Source organism: Cannabis sativa, chromosome 1 (assembly GCF_029168945.1).
Source record: "Cannabis sativa cultivar Pink pepper isolate KNU-18-1 chromosome 1, ASM2916894v1, whole genome shotgun sequence".
Taxonomy (NCBI): Eukaryota; Viridiplantae; Streptophyta; class Magnoliopsida; order Rosales; family Cannabaceae; genus Cannabis; species Cannabis sativa.
The window spans coordinates 31,966,257-31,989,984 of record NC_083601.1 but is presented as its reverse complement, the minus strand read 5'-3'; the positions used below and the strand labels follow the sequence as shown (position 1 = coordinate 31,989,984).

At 32.1% G+C, this 23,728-nt stretch overlaps 3 protein-coding genes across 3 annotated transcripts; all 3 read left to right on the top strand.

The window, feature by feature from the left end:
- Positions 1 to 1,588: 1,588 nt before the first annotated feature.
- On the top strand, positions 1,589 to 3,791 carry LOC115704094 (protein NUCLEAR FUSION DEFECTIVE 4). The gene has a single exon (XM_030631314.2). It carries the CDS (start codon positions 1,804 to 1,806, stop codon positions 3,607 to 3,609), a length of 1,806 nt encoding a protein of 601 aa, XP_030487174.2. The 5' UTR covers positions 1,589 to 1,803; the 3' UTR covers positions 3,610 to 3,791.
- Positions 3,792 to 8,212: 4,421 nt separating this feature from the next.
- LOC115697139 (uncharacterized) lies at positions 8,213 to 10,441 on the top strand. The gene is made up of 2 exons (XM_030624052.2): positions 8,213 to 9,945; positions 10,247 to 10,441. Exons 1-2 carry the CDS (start codon positions 8,493 to 8,495, stop codon positions 10,279 to 10,281), a joined length of 1,488 nt encoding a protein of 495 aa, XP_030479912.2. The 5' UTR covers positions 8,213 to 8,492; the 3' UTR covers positions 10,282 to 10,441.
- A 5,927-nt stretch (positions 10,442 to 16,368) lies between these two features.
- Positions 16,369 to 18,648, top strand: LOC115707677 (protein NUCLEAR FUSION DEFECTIVE 4). Its single transcript, XM_030635709.2, has one exon. It carries the CDS (start codon positions 16,604 to 16,606, stop codon positions 18,392 to 18,394), a length of 1,791 nt encoding a protein of 596 aa, XP_030491569.2. The 5' UTR covers positions 16,369 to 16,603; the 3' UTR covers positions 18,395 to 18,648.
- Positions 18,649 to 23,728: the final 5,080 nt, after the last annotated feature.

Sequence of the window (23,728 nt, the reverse complement as noted above, 5' to 3'; positions counted from 1 at the left end):
TATATTATATATATAAGCTATTAGTATACATACTTTACACACTATTGATATAGTACGTTAGCTAGGCCAAATGATTACAAAAAACCATGCTTTTTTTTAAAATTAATTATTATTTTTTTCTTCATAATATATATAATATTGATATTATGGTGGAAAAAAAAAAAAACATAAATTAAGACTTGGTGAGTTTATATATATTTTGACCACATATGCATATCCGTCGTATTAATTTTTTAAAATTAATTAACTATAGTTATATGTCATGACTCATGAGGCCATAAATTTTCCTTTTTTTTTTTACTTAATATATATGGTATAATTGTGGACTCACCTGTCATAAGTTTGTCTATATATGAATGAAATCATGGACATGCTACATGCTATATATCTCTTTGCCAACTTGCAGGGTGAAGAAGACAGAAAATGACTTTTTTGCAATTTATATATATAATTAATTAATAGGGGTCGTCATCTTCGATCAATTTATATTGTTATATATATAATTCGTAGATGATGTTATATATTATATAGTATTGGACACACCTATATAATAGCAATGCTACACAGTACTCCAATTATACTAACTAAACTAAAATACACACCTGATAAGACGATGATGGTCTTAATTAATCACGATATCACCTAAGCATACATATTTTAATAATTTTAGTACTAGTTGGATCGAGGTGAAAAATAAAATACTGCACATGCATAATTTAAAATATAATGAGAATTTAATAGTTGGATTAGTTTCCATAATAATTGAAATTGTTTAATTAATTAATTAATTTCTCCACTTTGAGTCTTTGACTCACGATGTCCCCTTAATTAAATGGCTTTTATAATTAATATTTTTTACGAATACTTATAAGTTATCCTGACATATTCACTGCTTGCTATATAAGAAAATTAAATGATCATGCTTAACGTTCCTTTCATCCTTCATATAAATACTATATTAGTTATCCAATTATTTAGCTAAATCTGTGATCATGTTTGGTGCATGACATAAATATTGGTGGGATATTATTGGACAATTTAATTATTGTATATTATATTGGATTTGGACTTGGAGTGATTGAACAAAAATTATCCCAAACTCTAAATCAATTTTTTTATTTCTCCTCTTAAAATACTTCCAAAGGAAACTTTTTATTTTTTAATATGTATTTTAATTAAAAGTAACGAGTTCTTAAATTTTAAAAATAATGAATTATTCTATTCAAAAAAAAAAAAAATGAATTATTTATATCATGACTTTTTCAGAAAAAAAGATATTATTTCACTTATAGAACAATTATTTTAATTTAAATTTTTGTTTAATTAAACATTATTTTTTTGAATAATATTAAACATTACTTTTAATCAATTAAAATCTTAAAAAATTATAATTTTTTATTTTTCAAAAATATATATTTTTTAGGAAAATCAATTTAATCCTTTTTAAAACTATATTAGGATACTCAATTTAATCTTTTCTTAATATATAGTTTTATTAGGGTATAATTTTTTAAAAAATATATATATTTTTTTTCGCTAAACCTCAATTTAATCTAATCCTATTCCAAATATACAGTATAGAGTTTTTTTTTTTCTAAAATATATACAGTATCGAATCAGTATATATATGCAATCAAATCCTAATATTCCAACGTAACAAACGGTCAACTCTAAAGTAGTGTGTCACACTTTCTCCCGTCGTTCTGTTATATTTGATTATTTATACCCTAATATATCTCCCCCAATAACTCAAACCAATTACCTTAATTATTCTTTTATACTAGTTCACCAATAAAAACAAAAATGGACGTTGCCAGATCTGGCAACGGCGGAGGAGGAGGAGGGGGTTGGGCCACCACCAAAGGCCTAACCTTACAAGTCCTAAACGGTCGATGGTTCATGGTTTTCGCATCACTTCTAATCATGTCCGCAGCGGGGGCCACCTACATGTTTGGCCTCTACTCAACCGACATAAAGGACGTTCTCGGCTACGACCAAACGACACTCAACTTATTGTCGTTTTTCAAAGACGTAGGCTCTAACGTCGGTATTCTTGCTGGTCTAATCAACGAGGTCACACCGCCCTGGGTGGTCCTCGCCGTGGGCGGTGTCCTTAATTTTTTCGGCTATTTCATGGTGTGGATGGCTGTCACAAAAAGGATCCCAACTCCCAAGGTCTGGCACATGTGTGCCTACATCTGCATTGGGGCCAATTCACAGTCCTTCGCCAATACCGGCTCACTAGTCACGGTTGTCAAAAACTTCCCTGAGTCACGCGGCGCCGTTTTGGGTCTCCTCAAGGGCTACGTGGGTCTTAGTGGAGCTATCATAACTCAGCTCTTTCACGCTTTTTATTTCGATGATACAAAAGCTTTGATTCTCCTCATCGGTTGGTTGCCTGCAGCTATTTCCTTCGCTTTTCTCAGAACCATTCGGTACATGAAAGTCATCAAACAACCCAATGAGCTCAAAGTCTTCTACAACTTTCTCTACATTTCGCTTGGGCTCGCTGGTTTTCTCATGGTCATGATCATAATACAGAACAAAGTTACCTTTAATCGGCCGGAGTTTGGCGCTAGCGCCGGAATGGTAATCTTTTTGCTGATTCTTCCTGTTGCTATAGTCCTTCTCGAAGAATATAAGCTCTTTAAGTCCAATAAACTCGAGTTCACAAGGATTGAGGAGAATCATAGTAGCGTTACTCTTGATCCGGTTCCAGTATCCGAACCCGAACCCGAAACCAAACCCGAACCAACAGAAGTCTCGTGCTGGAAAACTGCATTTCAACCCCCAAACAGGGGAGAAGATTACACAATACTTCAAGCCCTTTTCAGTGTCGACATGCTCATTCTCTTCGTGGCTTGCATCAGTGGCGTCGGGGGTACTCTAACGGCCATAGACAATCTCGGACAAATCGGATCATCACTCGGGTACCCGAAACGGAGCATAAGCACGTTCGTTTCCTTAGTCAGCATATGGAACTATCTGGGTCGGGTCGTAGCGGGTTTTGCCTCGGAGTTCTTTTTGACCCGGTACAAATTTCCCAGACCTCTTCTGTTGACTCTAATCATATTGATCTCTTGCGTGGGTCATCTCCTAATCGCCTTCGACGTGCCTAACGGTCTTTACTTCGCTTCGATAATCATCGGGTTCTGCTTCGGGGCCCAATGGCCTTTGCTGTTCGCCATAATTTCGGAGCTTTTCGGACTCAAGTATTATTCCACTCTCTACAATTTCGGATCCGTAGCCAGCCCGATCGGGCTCTACGCCCTTAACGTGAGGTTGACTGGGCATTTATACGATAAAGAAGCGAGGAAGCAAATGGTGGCTTCGGGAATTACACGGAAAGTTGGGGAAGCCTTGAATTGTAACGGCGTTAAGTGTTTTCAGTTATCATTTCTTATTATCACAGCTGCCACGTTTTTAGGATCGTTAGTTTCGCTGGTTTTGGTTATTAGAACTAGACAGTTTTACAAGAGTGACATTTACAAGAAGTTTAGAGATGCTGCCAAGGCTAATGAGACTGAAATGGCTTTGGCTGAGTATGGTATTAAACCATCATCTACTAATGGTACTAATGGTACTGCAACGGTAATTAATGGAAAGTAAGCTAATTAAATTATATAATATTCTATACTATATATATAGTCACGCTAATTTGTGGTGTATATATGCTTTTATTATATACATGATTTTATTTTTATGTGAGTGGTTTGGAAAGTTCAAATAGATTTGATGATGAAAAAAAGTTTAGATATATGTGTAAAATTAAAGAATTATTTGTTCATCTCACATCAAGAAAATGTATTGTTTAGTTTTTGTTATTTCGAATACAATTATTTTATATTCACTATTTCACAGGCTCACAGCTAATACTATAAATGTTGTGATTTATCATAGATTAATTTTAATATTAAATTTGAGGTAATTTAATTTAAAATATAATCAAAATTAGGTAGCATAAATTAATTTCAAAAAAGTTGTTTTGTTAAGATCAGATCGACCCGCCGTTTTTAATTATTTCATTAGTACGCAACTCCAATGAAATTGCTAGTGAATGTGACTGTCAAAAAATGAGATTCATTATCAAAAAAAACTCGACTTTTCAAATATAAATATTTGGGGTTGGTGGACAGTAGTAGCGATGCTATATTGCTACTCTTTTTTTTTTTTTTTTTTTTTTTTCTGATGGGTTAGTTTAAGAGTATTATAATTAAAAAATAAAAATAGAGTCTATTAGAAGGTAGCTAGTGTTGGATTTGACCTTACCGGCTTTAATAATAATATCTTGTCCCTAAAGAAAATTGTCAAAATAATATTACAGACTTTAGAATTATTAAAAAAAATATTATTGACGCCTACTACTTCTGATGTCATATTTTTATTGGTATAACAAAAATATCGTTAATCAATCATAAAATGTTAGTATTGCATTTTTTTGTCGTAACCATAGAGATGGATTCAAGTTTAGATGTCAAAAAAACATAAAAATATATAATTATAACAATAATGGTAAGAAAAATGATAAGAGTATTTTAGTATATTTCACAAAATATCACAAGATATGATATTATCTTAGTATATTTCATAATCAAAAAAAAAAAAAAATCCTAGTTATAAGATATATACTACACAATAAGTATGTTAGCGGCATCTTAATTATGTTAGCAATACTCACCACAATTAGTAGTAATAAATTAGTAATAATCTTCCTAACTTCTTTTTCAAAGAATTAATAAGAAAAGATCCGAATGCATGCGTTCTTATCTTATCAATTCTTTTGGATTGGCTTGGGAGCTTTGAGGGAAATTGTATGTATCATTTGACCCTCTCCTCTTCTCTCTCAACCATGTATTATTTTTGGACTACAAAACAAAAGACGGTCGAATGGGAGAAGATGATTGATTACTATCCTATATAGCAAGTTATAAATGTAGTCGTTGTCCTCCTATATATATAATAGTATGGAGTCTTAATTCATATTATTAATTATTTGTCATCATCAAACCAAAAGCAACACCTAGCCTTAGTTTTCATTTCCATTTTCATACCCAAAAATTAAATACACTTATCTCTTCTCTTGGCCAACTTGTAGAGTGGACTCCCAACAAAAGGACACAATTTTTCCCATTTTCTCTAGTCAAAGCTACACTGCCCACGTTCTTTTCTATAATTAATTTATTGTTATATTGTAGAAGAATTCTTTATTATTATTATCATATAATTAATTTTTGTTGAAAAATGTGTAATATTTCCTATATATATTAAATTGTTACGGTACCCCTTTTTCTTCTTTATAATATATGCATGTATAATAGTCTAAATTGGCTCAAATAATATTTTTTAATATAGTATGTGTAACGCCGGAATCATGATGTATTAACTCTCAAATATGCATATTATAAAATAAGGCTGCTTGGCAAAATGACCTATAAATTTTGTTCTTGGTTCGATGATAGATTTTTTTTCTTATAAAATTTCATTCGACAACTGGTTAAGAAAATCAGACAAATAATAATTAAAAAAAAATAACAATCAATGGATAAAATGATTTCGATATATGTTGGATTATTTAAAAATGCTACCAGTAAATATGCACTATTTACTTTTTTTTTTTTTTTTTTTTTTTTTTTGAGGAAAAGGCACTATTTAGTTTAATTTGTCAGTATTATATATATTCAATTAATTTTGGGCAGATTTATTTAAACAGGGAGTTTATGCATTTATATACATTTTTTAAAAGTGTTAAATATATATTTATTTCATATTTGTTTTTTATTCTTATGTAGTATCAATAATTTTCATACTATGTATTTTCTATATAGGTGTTATCTTATAATTATAGTTAGTGATATTCTTTAAAACTTATTATTTTAGGTTATATAATATTCAATACTTAATTATAATTATGATACTATGCAAAAGTTGTTGGTTTAATTTTAATAAGCATGGAAAAGTCCAAGACAAAGATATGAATAATATTGTGTATATGAGATTGAGATATTAATCTAGCCTATTGAAATTTGCACCAAGGACTTTTTTTAACTAATTTTCTCTTTCTTGAAACTTACACTTGATTACACAAACTCATAATGACTGAAATACAAAAGCTCTCGAAAAAACTACCGTCTCGTTTGATAATTTTAGATGATCGATCAATGTTATCATAGGTTCTGTGACAAGTTTTTATTACTAGATCTTTTAAGAATGAGAAATAAAAATATGTGGAATATTTATTTTTATTATTTTTTGTGGAATGTGTATTATTATAAATATTTTGGTGTATAAATTGAATGATTTTTTTTTTTTTTTAAAAAAAAAAAAATACAATACTATCATATCAGGGTGTGTGGACTGTCCTGCTACAAAATTAATTTACATGCTCTACGTACTACGTTTATTCTGTTTCCAAATCTAAGTTCCAGAATGTTTGATTTCAAATTCTCTCAAAATCAGTGATGACTGTAATTCCGAGGTTTTTCAGTGCAGATTCTCTTTTTTTTTTTTTACTTACAAATAAAAATACATTTTTTTGATAACTAATAAAAATACATATTGCTTTCCGGTAATATATTGGTTTAACAAATAAATGATAAGCTATTCAAAAAACAAAAACGGAAAAAATAAATATGACAACCTAGAACGTGAGAATAAGCAGCTACTTATCCAACAATATATGTCATTTGTATAAATATTATATCGAAACTTAATAGACAAATTAAACCTCCATTAATTAACAAGCCCAAAATTTTGAAAAATATCATTTTGTATGCCAATACTATAAAAATACAAAATTATGAGTGGCTCAGATTAGTTATCGGCCGATCTTGTCTATTCACTACTAATAAATCACTCTAGTTATATATTTTAAGTTCTAATGTGTTGTCCTTCATAAAATTAAATCTATAAAAAGTTCTAAGGTGTTGTGTATCCTAAATTACAATAACATTTTGATCAAAAAAATTACATTTAACATTAATTTTTATTTAACACGTGAAGGTATATATATTATATAAATATAATAATGTAATTACCGTGGAATTTCTCAAACTATATTAGTTAATAATTAGTTTTGTCAAAATCGTTCACCTGAACCTGATCATGCCATATATAGTGGATCAAATAAGACAGATTTAGATTTAGTCTCCAACTAATACTCCAATTAACTTAACCTAATTAAGTAGGTGCCAAGTTAATTTCTAAGAATCCAAATTTATTATCCACCAATAAAATTGTTTTCAGTATTTTCCTCATATATTATTAGGTGGATTATCAATAACAAAAGAGTACTCCGTAAAATTTTGTAAAAATAGCTTTGGTATATTTTAAGTTTTTAAGTCCTAAATAAGATCTCGTGGACATAAATTAATCAAGAGAAATCTCATCTCAAGAACTATATTTGTAAATTCTCTATTAATTAGATTTAATTTACAAGCTTGGTCAATTGCAAAAGTTAGCAAATGGAACTTTCACTAGCTTAGCTATATAGGTAAACATTTTATATTTGATCCATATATATATATATATTTTTTTTTTTGACAAAGTGATTAAAATCACTCATGAATTTACGACGCTCACGTCCGCCACCGGCGCTGGAACCTCTTCGAACCAGGATAGCTCATCGTCTAACCGCAGAGCATGTTTTGCCAACCATGAGCTGCTAAAATCTTAGAGCAAGCCCTATGGGATAAAACTGCCCCCGGAAATTTAGACAATAAAGCTATAACATCTTCAAACAATTAATAAAATACTGAAGTTCCACCTGAAAAAAACATAAAAAAACAGCATAAATCTTTAATTAAAAAACTATGAGGAAATTAATAAATTTTGATCCATATATATTTGATCCATATATATATATATACAAAAACTATATAAATTTTGGAAATTAATAACTTTATCTTTGATCAGATCTTAGGTGGGGATGTTAATTTATCCACAAATTGACTTGGAATTCTATCAATAAAAATTTGACTTGGAAATCATATTACATAAATTTCAGCTCAATTAGATTAATTTTAATTACCAGACATATATATGGCCATTTTTCTACACTTACAAGTCTCCATAAATACTATAGACTTTTTTCTTAATGAGATAAATATTAAATACTATATAGACTTTGATAATATGTATATATAGTCTTAGAAGAGGAGAGAGATAACTTTCATTTTAAGGCATCAGCTATTATTAAATATTAAATATTGTATATTTTACTTTTGGTGTTTGGGTATAGTGATAAGGGCATTCCTAATTGGGTTTGGTGTATTCTAGGGTTGGATATTCTCCCCCTATATAAACTATTTCTGTACACTTTATTTAATCATATAATAATAAAAATCATTTTCTAATATGGTATCAGATATTCTCTCTCTCTCTCTTCTTTGACCAGATCCTCTTTTTCCGGATCAAGATCCACTTTTTCCGGATCTGTGTCTCCATCATCGTTTTCCGCGCCTACAACGTTCATCTCCTTCTTCAATCACGTTCAAATGGCCAGAACTCGAAGACCTCCCATAGCTGCACCTTCAGATGTCGACAACTCCACTGTTCCCGTGGTGCCTCCTCCGTCAGACCCTCCCGTCTCCGTCGTCGACCACGTCACCGTCGACTCCACCACTGCTCCCGTGGTGCATCCTCCTCCCGCAGCTCCAATGGAACACGCAAGAACCGGTTCTAGACCACGCAGTACCGTCATCGACGATTCCACCACTGTTCCCGCGGTGTCTCCTCACGTTCAAGAACCGGCTTCTCCTCCTCCCACTGCTCCGGTTTCGTCTCCATCTCAGCATGTCCGAGCCGCCTCTGCCATTCCACCTCCGGTCATCCCTTCAAGATTCATCCCTCCGATGACTAATGGTAACGCTCCTTCCACTCACTCTGTCATTCCAAACACTAACCCCGGTTCTATGCAGCATCCTCCCGATCGTCCAGCCAACGAAGACAATCCGTATTTCGTTGGCTCCGGTGATCATCCCGGGTTGATTCTTGTGACACCACCTCTGTCCGACCATAACTTCCAGCAATGGCGTCGGGATTTTCACTTAGCTCTCGGAGCTAAGAACAAAACCGGTTTTATTGATGGTACACTCTCTCAACCCGATCCTACTAGTCATCTCTTCCATTCTTGGACTCGCTGCAACCAAATGGTAATGTCTTGGATTATTCATTGTGTTTCTTTGGATATTAAGAGCAGTATAATGTTTCTTGATACTGCTCATGAGATGTGGAATGAACTTACTAACCGTTTTAGTCAAGGAAATGGACCTCGTCTTTTTGAGCTTCAAGAATCTCTTACAGATTTACGTCAAGGTGATGAATCTGTCACTGCATATTTCACCAAGCTTCGGGCTATATGGGATGAGATCAATGAGCTTCGGCCTCGTCTTCCATGCACTTGTCAAGCGTCTGCTGATAACACAAAACTTCAAAATCAAGAGAAGGTCCTTCGGTTTCTTACTGGCCTCAACGAATCATATCAAGCGGTTCGGGATCAAGTGTTAATCACCGAACCATTTCCATCTCTTTCAAAGGTGTTCTCTACTATCATTCAACATGAGCGTCAACGGAAACTCCGTGTCCTCCCGAACATCATTGCTGCCACTTCTTCTCAGCCCATAAATTCTTCTCGCAACAAGAAGATGCGCCCTTTCTGCACTCACTGCCAGAAACCAGGGCATTTAAAGGAGAAATGCTATGTTCTCCATGGTTTTCCTCCTGGTTATTTTGACAAGCGCAAATCTGATTCTACTCAGCGCTCCACTTCAGATCGGGGTTCTCAAGTCAAAGGACCCGCTGCTCATCAAGCTTCTGCTTCACCCTCTGTCTCGGATAAACTTGCCTCGCTGCAAGAAATGATTTCTCAACACACTGAACAGATTCAACATGCTCAACAAAGCCAAGCAATGGTTGATGTCAACACTCCTATGGCATCTAACATTACTGGTAAATCTGTATCTTTCTCTCATAATATTTGGATAGTTGATAGTGGAGCTACTCATCATGTTTGTTTTGATAAAACATGTTTTACTTCTTTTGATATTATTCCTAGTGCTTCACATATTACTTTACCTACTGGTAAAAAGATCCCCGTTGTTAAAACCGGTACCGTTCACATTAACGCTAATTTTCGTTTAAATAATGTGCTTTTTGTACTCGATTTTCACTTAACCTCTTATCGGTTAATTCCATTGTTCAAGATCCGAAATATTCTGTTTTATTCTTACATTCTAGTTGTTCCATTCAGGACACCAGTCGGAATCTACAGATTGGGATTGCTAAGCGCGTTGGACAACTTTTCTTTCTTCAACAAGAAAATAACGCTACTTGTAATTCTGTTTCTTGTAATGATGTACACAAATGGCATTTACGCCTTGGACATCCCTCTTTACGGATTACTAAATCCTTGAATAAAATTCTCCATTTTAATGATTCTGATTCATCTTTATCTCCTTGTCATGTATGTCATTTAGCTAAGCAAAAAAGATTGCCTTTTAATTCACTTAATAACATGGCTCCTACTGCTTTTGACTTAATTCATTTGGATATTTGGGGTCCTTTTCACAAAACCAGCATAGAAGGTTATCGATATTTTCTTACTATTGTTGATGATCACACTAGATTCACTTGGGTTTATATGCTCAAAAACAAATCTGATGTCAACATTATCATACCTCAATTTTATGCTCATATTCTTACCCAATTTTCCATTTCTATTAAAGGCATACGATGTGATAATGCAAAAGAACTAAACTTGTCATCTTTTTTCACAACTAAAGGCATCGTTCCTTATCATTCTTGTGTAGAAAGACCACAACAAAATTCTGTTGTTGAACGCAAGCACCAACATATACTAAATGTTGCTCGTTCTCTTCGCATTTCAATCTCATCTATCTCTTGGATATTGGAGTTATTTTATTAATACCGCTGTTTACTTACTAAATCGCACACCATCTGTTTTACTTAACCTTAAGTCTTCTTTTGAGTTATTGTATAACAGGTTGCCTTCTTATGATCATCTTCGCACCTTTGGTTGTCTTGCATATGCTTCTACTTTGGACAGCTCAAGGCATAAATTTTCCCCAAGATCTCGGGCTTGTGCATTCATTGGATACCCGGTTGGTATGAAAGCTTATACTCTACTTGATCTTGAAACACATCAAATCTTTCATTCTAGAGATGTTATTTTTTATGAACACATTTTTCCTCTTAAAAATACATGCTCTAATGATAATATTGATGCTTTTTTTTCCCACACTAATGGTTCACCTAGTGGTCTTTCCTGTGCTCCTTCAAAGGCCGCGTCCCTGGCACTATAAACCCTCCACCGCAGCCCGCACATGTGGCTACTCCTGCCACCATGCCTACCGAATTACCACCACCACCAGCGGTTCTTCCTGCTCCTACAAGTGAACCCAACATCACCACAACATCTGGTAGGACGGTCATTCGCCCACCCCATCTCCAAGACTACATTTGTGAGTATTCTACCTCACATCCCATTTCAAATTTCATCTCTTATGACAAATTTTCTCCTAAGTTTCGTGCTGCCATTTTAAGTGCTTATTTGCTTTACGAACCAACTTCTTATTCTCAAGCTTCTAAATTTCCCGTTTGGGTAAAAGCTATGGATACAGAAACTGTTGCACTTATTGCAAACAAAACTTGACCGTTGTCTCTCTTCCTGCTGGCCATCATTTCATTGGCTGCAAATGGGTATATAAAATCAAATATAATGCCCAAGGTGAAATTGAAAGATTCAAAGCTCGTTTAGTAGCTAAAGGGTACTCCCAACAATTTGGGATAGATTACCTTGAAACTTTTGCTCCCGTAAAGCAAAGTTTAATACACTCAAAGTCCTCCTTGCTCTTCTTGCCATTAATAATTGGCAACTATACCAAATGGACATTAACAATGCCTTCCTTCATGGTGATCTCAATGAGGAAGTTTATATGGCACTTCCGCCCTACAAACATCAAGGAGACCTCCCTCCCAATGCCGTATGCAAGTTACATAAAAGCATCTATGGCCTCAAACAAGCCTCTCGACAATGGTATGCCAAACTTAGTTCTACCTTGGTAAGTCAAGGATTCAAACAATCCTCTTCCGATCACTCCCTTTTTATTAGATCTTCTAACAACATTTTTCTTGCTGTCTTAGTTTATGTTGATGACATTTTAATTGCTAGCAATAATTCTAGCGATGCTGAATTATTTAAAAGACAGCTTGACTCCAAATTTAAACTCAAAGATCTTGGTCCTTTACGGTTCTTTCTTGGACTAGAGGTTGGGCGATCCACCAATGGTATTTCGGTCTCCCAAAGACCATTCATTTTACAACTTTTAAATGATACAGGTTACATTGGCGCCAAGCCCGTCTCCACCCCGATGGAACCAAACACTCACCGCAAGGACATAGGGAGTTACTTTCTGAACCTACCACCTATAGAAGTTTGATTGGAAAACTCATTTACTTAACAATAACTAGACCTGATATTTCCTTTGCTGTTAACAGGTTAAGCCAATTCCTTTCTGCCCCGCGGCAACCCCATCTTCATGCCGCTCAACGCATCCTTCAATATTTGAAGGGTTCTCCGGGCCAAGGATTATTTTTCCACTCTACTCCTTCTACACAACTCAAGGCTTATACCGAGAGTAACTTGTCTGTTAATGAGGTACAACTTAAAGTTTTTTCTGATGCTGACTGGGGTGCTTGCCCCGATACTAGACGTTCTGTCACAGGTTATTGCATCTTTTTGGGAGACTCTCTCATCTCTTGGAAATCCAAGAAACAAAACACTGTTTCCCGCTCATCTGCCGAGGCCGAATACCGTGCCATGGCCAATACTACTTGCGAGATACTATGGTTACTCGCCTTATTGAAGGACTTTGGGATCTCTCATCCACATCCAAAATTTCATGTATTGCGACAACAAAGCGGCTATTCATATTTCTGAGAACCCGGTCTTCCATGAACGAACCAAACATGTCGACATCGACTGTCATATCGTTCGTGAGCGAGTTCAAAGTGGCCAGCTGAAGCTTCTTCATGTCAACACCAAACGCAACCTTGCCGACCTTCTCACCAAGCCTCTCTTCCCATCTCACTTCAAGGAGTTATTTTCCAAGATGAATGTTACAAACTTGTACACTCCATCTTGAGGGGGCATATTAAATATTAAATATTGTATATTTTACTTTTGGTGTTTGGGTATAGTGATAAGGGCATTCCTAATTGGGTTTGGTGTATTCTAGGGTTGGATATTCTCCCCCTATATAAACTATTTCTGTACACTTTATTTAATCATATAATAATAAAAATCATTTTCTAATAGCTATTATTATTCTTGTGTATTTTGTATTGGTGGGGAAGAGACTTTTGAGGCTTCTCATTTTGACTGAATGCAAAAAGCTACGAAGAGGTGGGACCGTGGGGTTGGGCCTTGGGGATATCTAGTTGAGTGGGTTGTTAACTTATCCAAATCCATTCTTATGAGATTTTTTTTTCTTTCTCCGCCTGATAATTGAAATCAACATCTAACACAGTATATATAGTTTTACACACGGCTTTTTCATATTCAACGTATAAAGTACTAAAAAAAATATCATTTATTTTTAAAAGCGACAATCTTTGCTAAAAGTTAAAAAAAAAAAAAAATTTAAAGATCCTCGCGTGGAACCATTTAATATTTATATATAGTACAATAGCAGTCATGGTTAAGGAAGAAATATGATATTATATGTCTTATTGGTAAAAATGCTAGACAAGAGATCTCTTCTACTAAAAGTCACTTTTGGAGTTGTATAATAGATATCAATTCTTGCTTATATATATAAAATCCCTTAAAGAAAATATTGGGTAAATACTATTTTGGACCCTCTGTTTTACAAAAGTTACCAATTGGACCCTGTATTTTGTTAAATGACAAAATGAACCCTGTATTTTATAAAATAGTACAAACAGGACCCTGAATTGATTTTTTGTCAAAATAAAATTTAATTATAATCCGATCTAAAAGTGCTATGACAAAACTGTTTACATTTTTTGTATCTGTTCGTATTAAGCATTGTCTTCAAGTTGGTTGTATTAAAAAAAACAGTTGTCAAAAATTAAGCTCAGGGTCCTATTTTTACTATTTTAGAAAATACAGGGTCCATTTTGTCATTAAACAAAACACAGGGTCCAATCTGTAACTTTTGCCAAACACAGGGTCCAAAATGGTATTTACCCGAAAATATTTATTAATATTTTATTATGTTTATCATATTTTCTTAGCTAGTTGAAAAGAAAGAAAAAACTTCTCAAAAAAAAAAAAAAAGATAAGAAAGAAAACATGCAAAAGCGCTTATAAAACCGAAAAAAAAAAGTGAGAGAGAGAGAGAGTTTTAGCTCATTGGACACCAATAAAATGTCTTCTTTGAACTGATTTGATCTCAAACTAAAAGAGTAGTTTTGTGTGCTAAAGGCTTCGATCACGATTTAAATGTTATAATTAAACATAAAAAATTACAATGTATCTTTGAAATAATGATATGTCAACTTTTAATTACACAAAGTATATATATAAATAGAATACGCATAACGTACGGCCCAGTTGTCATATGCGTTGGATGCTGCTGCTGGTCCCTCCCTCATCTCTCGCCAACAAAACCAAAAATCCATAATAATACTCAACTTGTAGAAATCCACACACACATATATGCAACCGATAGAGTTTCGTGGAAATTAATTAATGGTGCCATTTGACCAATGCAGCAACTTGTTTATATAGTGTTAAATCTAATATTATATATTATATATACATAGTGGCATCTAAATATCTAATACTATTTGACTCCATTTCTAGCTATGATCGTGACAAAAGCCCATGCGCTGTCTCTCTGTGTCTCTGCCTCTGTTTCGATCTATCGTCTATTTTCTAATTTTCTGTGGAAATTGTTTTAATTATATTACATCACTTGATCAGTGTTGATCTATTACATGATAACGAGTGCGTACGTATTGTCTATTAATTTGAGTAGGTTGGACACTAGTTATTTTTCTAATCATCATTCATCAAGCACTTTTACTCAAATTAAGGAATACTAGCTATTTAATTGATGATCGAAAAAAATTATGGAATATATGCACTGTAGGTAGTCATCAAGCCATATGATACCATGGCCATGGGACAAATTTTCCAAAAGAGTAGTCAAACTTGCACGGTTGCACCAACTATTGTCTCAAAAAATGTACCGATCGAATGCCTAAAATTAAGATATACATACATTTTTAATCTATAAATGTATATATTATATCTTGAGCTATCATAATTTGCATCATATAGAATAATTATTTAGACGTCTAGGTTTGACGAAACCATGCATTCGTTAATTTGCCACTATATTTTGTTATTTTATATTTTACAACTTTCATTAATGTTAGAAGATTTCATGATGTCACAAAGTATGTTTCCTTTAGAGGTGATCATGATGTCATATTTATACTTTAGGGTTTTGGAATTGTTAATATATTTTTAGGCCATCTAGAGATTTATTTATTATCTTATTTTTTTTTTTTTGAAAGGGATAGGCCATAATAGATATGCTTTGATATTTTAATTTGACTAATTAACTAACACTACAAAAAAAAAAGTTATTTTTAGTGACAACTATTTAGTCACAACATAATTTTTTTTTTTTTGACTAAATGTGATTTCATTTAGTCACAACAAAATGTTACTTGTGACTAAAGTATAGTATTTAAATATAAGTTAATTAACATTAATTTAGTTTTAGTCACAACAAGTATTCTCACTAAAACTACATTTAGTCACAACAAATTGTAATTTTTGTGAGTAATACTTTTAGTCAGGAATATTTTAGTTACAATATAGAAATGATGATTATAATTAGTCACAATATTTTTACTTTTAGTCACAAGTTTTGCTGTGACTAAAAATAAAAAATTTTATAGTGTAAATTATGAACATAATACAATAGTGCATGGGAGCTTTGTCTAAGCACGTCTACTAAAATATTGTACAAACAAGTGCTCTATATATAGTTTGCTAATATATATAATTAATATGACATTTAATTTCTATAATTAATAATTTCTATAATTAATGCAATATTTAGAAGGAAGACCCAAGCCATTATTCTTTTGTGTTAGAACCTTAGTTGTAATTATCTTAACAATAATTTAGCCTAGAATACAAACATGTGAATTCTAATTAATAACAAAGACTAAAAAAGATTAATTAGTTCAATATTATTTGCTGTCTCTGCGTCACGACTTATAATATAAGATTTATCTAATAATTTTCTGTGGATAAGATTCTAAGATATTCATATATAATAATATAAGGAAATATTAATAATTTGTTCAAATTAATATGTGATATGTTTTTTTCTCTCCCATATTCCTTCCCCAAAACACTCAAGTCAACTACTCCAAAGTCTTTCTGGATTATTATTATGTACACATTATTATTAAATCATATATATATTTTTAAATATTCATCTCTATAAATAGGCTCTAACTCTCCCTCTCATGCTTCAAACTCTTCACTAACATCTTAATAATAATTCACTCTTTCATTTAAGAGAGAAATAAAAAAAAAATGGTGGTAATGGTGCCAGGTGGCAATGGTGGGGCCAAGAGCCTAGCCCTCCAAATCATAACAGGGCGGTGGTTCATGGTATTCGCTTCTCTTCTAATAATGTCGGCAGCCGGAGCAACCTACATGTTCGGCCTATACTCAAGTGAAATAAAAAAGGTTCTGGGATACGACCAAACGACAATTACTTTGTTGTCGTTTTTCAAAGACCTCGGTGGCAACTTTGGTGTCCTCTCAGGTCTACTCAACGAAGTAACGCCTCCGTGGGTTGTCCTCTTAGTGGGTGCCATCCTAAACTTGTTTGGCTACGTCATGATATGGCTCTCAGTGGCCAAGAAAATTCCTACCCCAAAAGTCTGGCAGATGTGTCTCTACATATGCATAGGAGCCAACTCACAGTCCTTCGCCAACACCGGCTCACTAGTCACGGTCGTCAAAAACTTCCCCGAGTCACGCGGCGCCGTTTTGGGTCTCCTCAAGGGCTACGTGGGTCTTAGTGGAGCTATCATAACTCAGCTCTTCCACGCTTTTTATTTCGATGATACAAAAGCTTTGATTCTCCTCATTGGCTGGCTTCCCACAGCTATTTCTTTGATTTTTCTCCCAACCATTCGGTACATGAAAATCATACCTCAACCAAACCAGCTCAGGGTGTTCTATAATCTTCTCTATATTTCTCTTGGCCTAGCTGGGTTTCTCATGGTCATGATTATTTTACAGAAGAAACTTGTGTTTACTAGACCAGAGTTTGGAGCTAGTGCAGGAATGGTCATTTTCTTACTCTTTCTCCCACTTGCTCTTGTTATTCAAGAAGAATTTAAGCTCTGGAAATCCAAGAATGTAATCGACGTGAATAATATCGAGGCTGCTAAGATCGAAAACAAGCTTAACAACCCAACAAAGAACGACTCTGTTTCAGAACCTGCTAAACCATTCGAAAGCCAACCATCGTGCTGGAGAACCGCATTCAAGAAGCCAGAGAGAGGAGACGACTTCACAATCTTACAAGCGGTTTTCAGCATCGACATGCTGATTCTGTTCATCTCTTACATCTGCGGAGTGGGTGGGACATTGACGGCTATAGACAATCTCGGTCAGATCGGGACTTCGCTCGGGTACCCAAAACAGAGCATAAGCACATTCATCTCACTCGTAAGCATATGGAATTATCTAGGCAGAGTCTTCGCGGGTTTCTTCTCAGAATACGTGTTGACTCGTTACAAATTCCCTCGTCCTATCATGTTAACTTCCATCCTCTTGCTCTCTTGCGTTGGTCATCTTTTGATAGCTTTCAATGTCAAGAACGGTCTTTACTTGGCTACCGTTATAATCGGGTTCTGTTTCGGAGCCAAATGGCCGTTACTCTATGCCATAATATCGGAGCTTTTTGGGCTCAAATACTATGCCACGTTGCATAATTTTGGGGCTGTGGCTAGCCCCATTGGGTTGTATATCTTAAATGTCAGAGTAACTGGTCATTTGTACGATAAGGAAGCGCTGAGGCAATTAGCAGCCAAGGGAGTTGAACGGCAAGAGCATCAACAGTTGGTTTGCAATGGAATGAAGTGTTTTCAGTTGTCGTTTATCATAATTGCGGCTGCCACACTCTTTGGGACTTTTGTCTCGATGATTTTGGTGATTAGGACGTATAAGTTTTACAAAAGTGATATTTACAAGAAGTTCAGAGAGGTTGCCAAGGCCAACGAAGCCGAAATGGCTTTGGCCGAAAATGGTATTGCAATTGGTGAAATCAATAGTAAAAATAAGCAAGAGAAGAGAAATAGTGAAATATAGTATCATGATTTTGGTTCTAGTTAGTTCAACGTTTGGATAACCCAAAAGGGTAAATTAATGATGTGTGACGAGATTTGGAAATCATTAGACGACAAATATGTACTTGTTCTGAAATTTTCAAAGTGATTAGATTACATATATATATTCTTGCGATCGTTGAAATGATGTTATTGTTTTCATGGTTATGTGTATATAATAATACAACTGTATCTGTATCCAATGAAATTGTTGGATATATTTATAGCTTTGGGACACCGAACCTGTGCTAGTTTGTCAACCACGTGACGGTAGAGATGGAATATAGTGAATTTTTTATATAAATAATTATTTAATTTAAAATGTTATTTTGTTTTTACGAAATTGAAGTCAAGTAGGCAAATTACAAGGGCAGATAACCAGTGATCACAACTGCATTATTAAGAATTTAATATGGTATGGATGTAAAAGGTTGTGTATGTCTTTACTCTCTAGTCGTTTGGATAAGTTAACTAGAGGTTCCCATCCTACACTCTCTTTTCTTAGAGTATGAAAACACAGCACTTGTTGTTGTTGACAATTGAGAATTATTAAGAGGGCCACAGATGGTCAAATATGTCTGCATATATATCTATAGCATGGCCTAGGATCTATGAAAATACTTTCAAATATAGGAATCAACCAAAATCATTAATTTCATACTATATGACTAAATTTAATTTGGACTTGTATATAGATTTCTAATTTTCTAATTTTATTATTAAAAATTAAAATCTTACTCTTAAAAATGTAGTGACTTTGAGTAAATATTTATTTTTAGTAGTCACAAGAAATTTTATAATATTATAACTAAAAGTACAATAATTAATGACCTATGATTAAATATATATTAATATTTTGTTCCTATAAATTTTTAATTGTAACTAAAATTATATTTATTCTAAATTTTCTTTCACTAAAGTTTTCTGTCAAAGGGAGTTGTCGCCCTCTTCCCAGCTATCAATATATATGATTCTCGCTCCTTTGCTCCTCTTGGCCAGAGGCTATTACATGATCACCTTGTGTCTTGTCAAAGGCCAGCTATTTGGATACTCCAAGTAGATATACACTTGCTCGCACAACCCTTACTTAATGTTAATGAGATATTTAGTGCAAGACTTAATGATCGAACACCAAACAAAGCATGCATATTACAGAATAGCCATAACGTAAGTGTGCCACGAGGCAACACGCTACACGTTTGAGTGTTGGTGGGGCTCTGGCTGGGAGGGTATGTTACTTTGCAGGTAGGTAGGTGGTACATTAGAGAACATTGTCCCACATAGATTATATATAAAAATATAGAGTTATATATACAAAGATAAGTTACTCCAATCATAACTAATTAGTTTTGAGATGGAACCTTACATTTCTTCACATAAATATTATATTACAAGTTAATATTAATAATTTGTTATGTATTAAATAATACAGCTTCCATTGTATTAAAAATTTGGTCTTAATACAATACAAGTGTTTTGTTGTTAGTAGTCGTTAGATTTTCAATTGTTGATTTCAAAAATATATATTTTAATATAATACAAAAGAAAAAGAAAATTTATTAATATAAACAAATTTTTAAAAAATAATTTTAATATATATAATGATCAAATAATAATTGCTTTCATGCATTAATTAATGTATAAAAATTATAGATGAAATTTTGTTATTAAATTATAGATGATGTTAAAAAATTAATCTAAGAAGTAAAGTCACAACCTAAAAAAGTGTCCTAATTTGGAATAAAATAATTCCATTAAAACAATAGAATTTTTTTCATCTTAGCTAATCCCAATATAAACTATAATTACTACTTTGCATCCATCGTATTCATTTTCTAATTTAAAGTTTGATGTATAATAAACTCTTTTATGTTTTTTGTTTTAGTTTTATTTTCACTTATATTTATTAATTTACTATATAAACGTAACCATACAGTATTAATATCGTAAAATAGTTTAAAACAAACTTACAAAAACAAAAGAAAAAAAAAATGATAATTCTTATCAACTTTTGTTTACTTAGACCAGTCCACTTCTGCTACTCTCCTTCCTTTTTTATTGGGCCGACCTAATTTTTCAACAATTCAATTTCTTGAGAGAACAAAAATAAAAAATGGAATCTTACAAAAATACCCATCTTTATTGTTTATATTACATTTTTACTGTACCAAACATTCAAAAATACCATGTTAAAGTTTCAAAATTAATAAAAATATTGTATTTCAATAAACTAAAAAACAACTGAAGTAACTCTAGAATAACCTAACAAATAAAATAACAATAACTAGAAAACAACCCAAAGACAACTAAATAACAACCGAAAAATAACAAAATATTGACCTATTTGCAATATGCAAAACAAATATCAACTCCTCCTTGTATTTTTGTATTACCAAATACTTTTTTACTTAGTTTTGACAACTTGATTTATCTATTTGTACTATTACATTTTTTTTTATAGAATTTGTTATTACAAATTTATACTTTCAACATTTTTTTCTCTCTTATTTTTTTTTTTTTTGAGTTAGTAATAGTCAAAATGATAATTTATTTTTTAAAAGTTAAATAAATAATTATATTAATAATTGAATTAATAAAATTTTATGATTTTAAAATGGGATTTATAAAATACTGGGTAATATATAATTAATATGTCAATATATTCTACTACACATTGTTTCAATCAAAAAAACAAAAAAATTATCAGCGTATTTTAAAAAAATGTGTCAAAAAAATAAATTAAATATATATATATCTACATCTACAAGCAACATACATACAACAACAACAAAAATTATCAGGAATAAATTAAAAATATACACTATAAAAAATACACATGAATAAAAAAATAACTAAAAAATAAATGTTCAACAAAAGAAATCTGATAACCATTTAAAAACAACTAAAAAATAACGAAAAATAACAAAACAAATACACATATACAATTATACACAACAACAAAAATTGTCTAGAATAAACTAAAAATATACACGATAAAAATACACATAAACTAAACAATAATTGTACCAAAAAAAAAAACACATAAAAACAACAACAAAAAAATAATTATAAAACACCTAAACAACAATATAAAAACAACTATAAAATAACAAAAAGAAGACTATATAAATCAACAAAATAATAACAAGACATCAACCTTGTTACAATATGCAAATCATTCATAAATCAACTCTGAATAAACTACAAAATATCTAAAAAAAAATACTACTTTTATTAATCATGTAAAAGAGAAAAAATATAGAAGTGCCCTTCATTTTTTTTAAGAGAGAGAGAGAGAGAGAGAGAGAGAGAGAGAGAGAGAGAGAGAGAGAGAGAGAGAGAGAGAGAGAGAGAGAGAGAGAGAGAGAAAAGTTAAAAAAATGAGAAAATGTGTGAAAGTAAAAGAATCATATTTTAGTAAAGATTAAAAGAAATTAATTAAATTTTTTTATTAAATATGATTAGTTTATAAAATAGTATGAAATAGTTTGAGTGTTGATAGTAAGAAAATGAAAAAAGAGAAAAAGAAAAAAGAAATATAATAAGAGGCTTTTTTTAATTAAAATAATAAAATAAAATTTTATAAAAGATAAATAGAGAGATAAGAGAAAGAAAAAAAAAGTCAACCAACACTAACTTAAGAAAAAGAAAGAAGAAAAAAAAAAAGTGCCAATGTGACGGAAGAAAAAGAAGAAAAAAAAAGAAGTTACTGAAAAACACAAAGAGATATAAGAAAATAAAAAATTAAGGCTTTCTACAAACTTTAATAAACAAAAAAAAAATTGATAGGGAAAGTATAAATGTAAATATTATATTATTTTATAATATAATAAAAGTAGATTAAAATGTGGTAATATATATTATTATGTGAATAATATATTAAATGTTTGGTAAATAAATTATGTAATATAAAGTTGTAATCTACACTTTGTAATATGGAGAGGAGTTACAGTATTAATTATTTTGTAACTTCTTTTGGTTGATCATATTTTGTGTAATAAAAGAGATATTACACAATTGATGATGGAATTCAAATGTTATGAAATGTAGTTGTTACAAACTATATTAATACTTATTTATATGAGAGAAATGAGTGTTGTGTATTTTGAATTCTAAGTGATCACCTATACATTATAAAATGAGATTTTTGGTGCTCATTTGAGAGTGGGAGATCAAGTTTTCTATTAAGAAAACACTTTGCTATAAAACCCTAAAAGACTTGATAATTCTTAAAGCTATTTCCATGAGAGTTCCTTAGGGTCCGTTTGCTACGCATGATTGCATTGAATTGGATTAGAAAGGATTAGATTGGATTTGACTGGTTAGGATTATGCTGAATCCAGTAATGTGTTCGTTTATGAGTTGGATTGAATTTTTTTATTATAAAAACAATTTTAAAAAACTTAATTTAATGAAATTTATATTTTATTGGTAAAAATATATATTTTTTAAAAAATAACAAAATTAAAAAATTAAAAAATATGAATTATAATTTTTTTAACTAATTAAATTTTACAATTAACATTATAAAATATACATATATTTTTTAAAATAAATTTATTATTTTATTAATTTTTATTGTATTATCTATACGTTAAAATATTTGTTTTGAAATGAAAAAAATATTAAAATATTTTTTATATGCAGAAAAAAAATAATTATTATCATTTAATAAATTTATTTACATAATTTACTTGTATATATTAATAAGATTATATATATTTAAGAACTCATCCCTTACAAGAAAAAAAGTACAAAAAGAATAAACCTATCCAAATAATGACGTTGATGTTGGGTTTTGGGAGAAAAGTGGTCGGTGAGGTTTATCCCACTTAATCCCATATATATTATTGGGACTATTTATTCCACAGAAGATGGATTATTTTTTAGTCTAAAGATTATTTATCTAGTCAACTATCACCACCAATGTAACGTCCCTGCTTCAAGCTTCTTCATTGGGCCCTTGCACCCACGGAATAATTGGCTCTTATATACGAGTACGTCACTCTGGCTGCTTCATGGACTGACGACTGACTCTACAGACCAACACGAGTGTTTTCTGCGTGCTTTGTCCTCACTCGCACGCTTCATGGGAAAAATTCCCAGGAGGTCACCCATCCTAAAATTGCCCCAAGTGAAGCACGCTTAATTATGAAGTTCTTTCGTGATGGGCTACCAAAAAATAAGATGCACCTTGTTGATATAGGTAGTATCAATCAATCCATTTAAGCTCTATTCAACTGTGTAGTCACATACCTACACAGTCTCAGAATCATCACACATGACCTTCCTCAGGCGATGTGAGATTGCACAGCTT

Coding starts and splice junctions, on each gene's coding strand:
- LOC115704094 (XM_030631314.2), top strand. CDS start 1,804: ATGGACGTTGCCAGATCTGGCAACGGCGGAGGAGGAGGAGGGGGTTGG.
- LOC115697139 (XM_030624052.2), top strand. CDS start 8,493: ATGGCCAGAACTCGAAGACCTCCCATAGCTGCACCTTCAGATGTCGAC. Junction 9,946..10,246: donor TATGGCATCTAACATTACTG/GTAAATCTGTAT, acceptor TGTTCCATTCAG/GACACCAGTCGGAATCTACA.
- LOC115707677 (XM_030635709.2), top strand. CDS start 16,604: ATGGTGGTAATGGTGCCAGGTGGCAATGGTGGGGCCAAGAGCCTAGCC.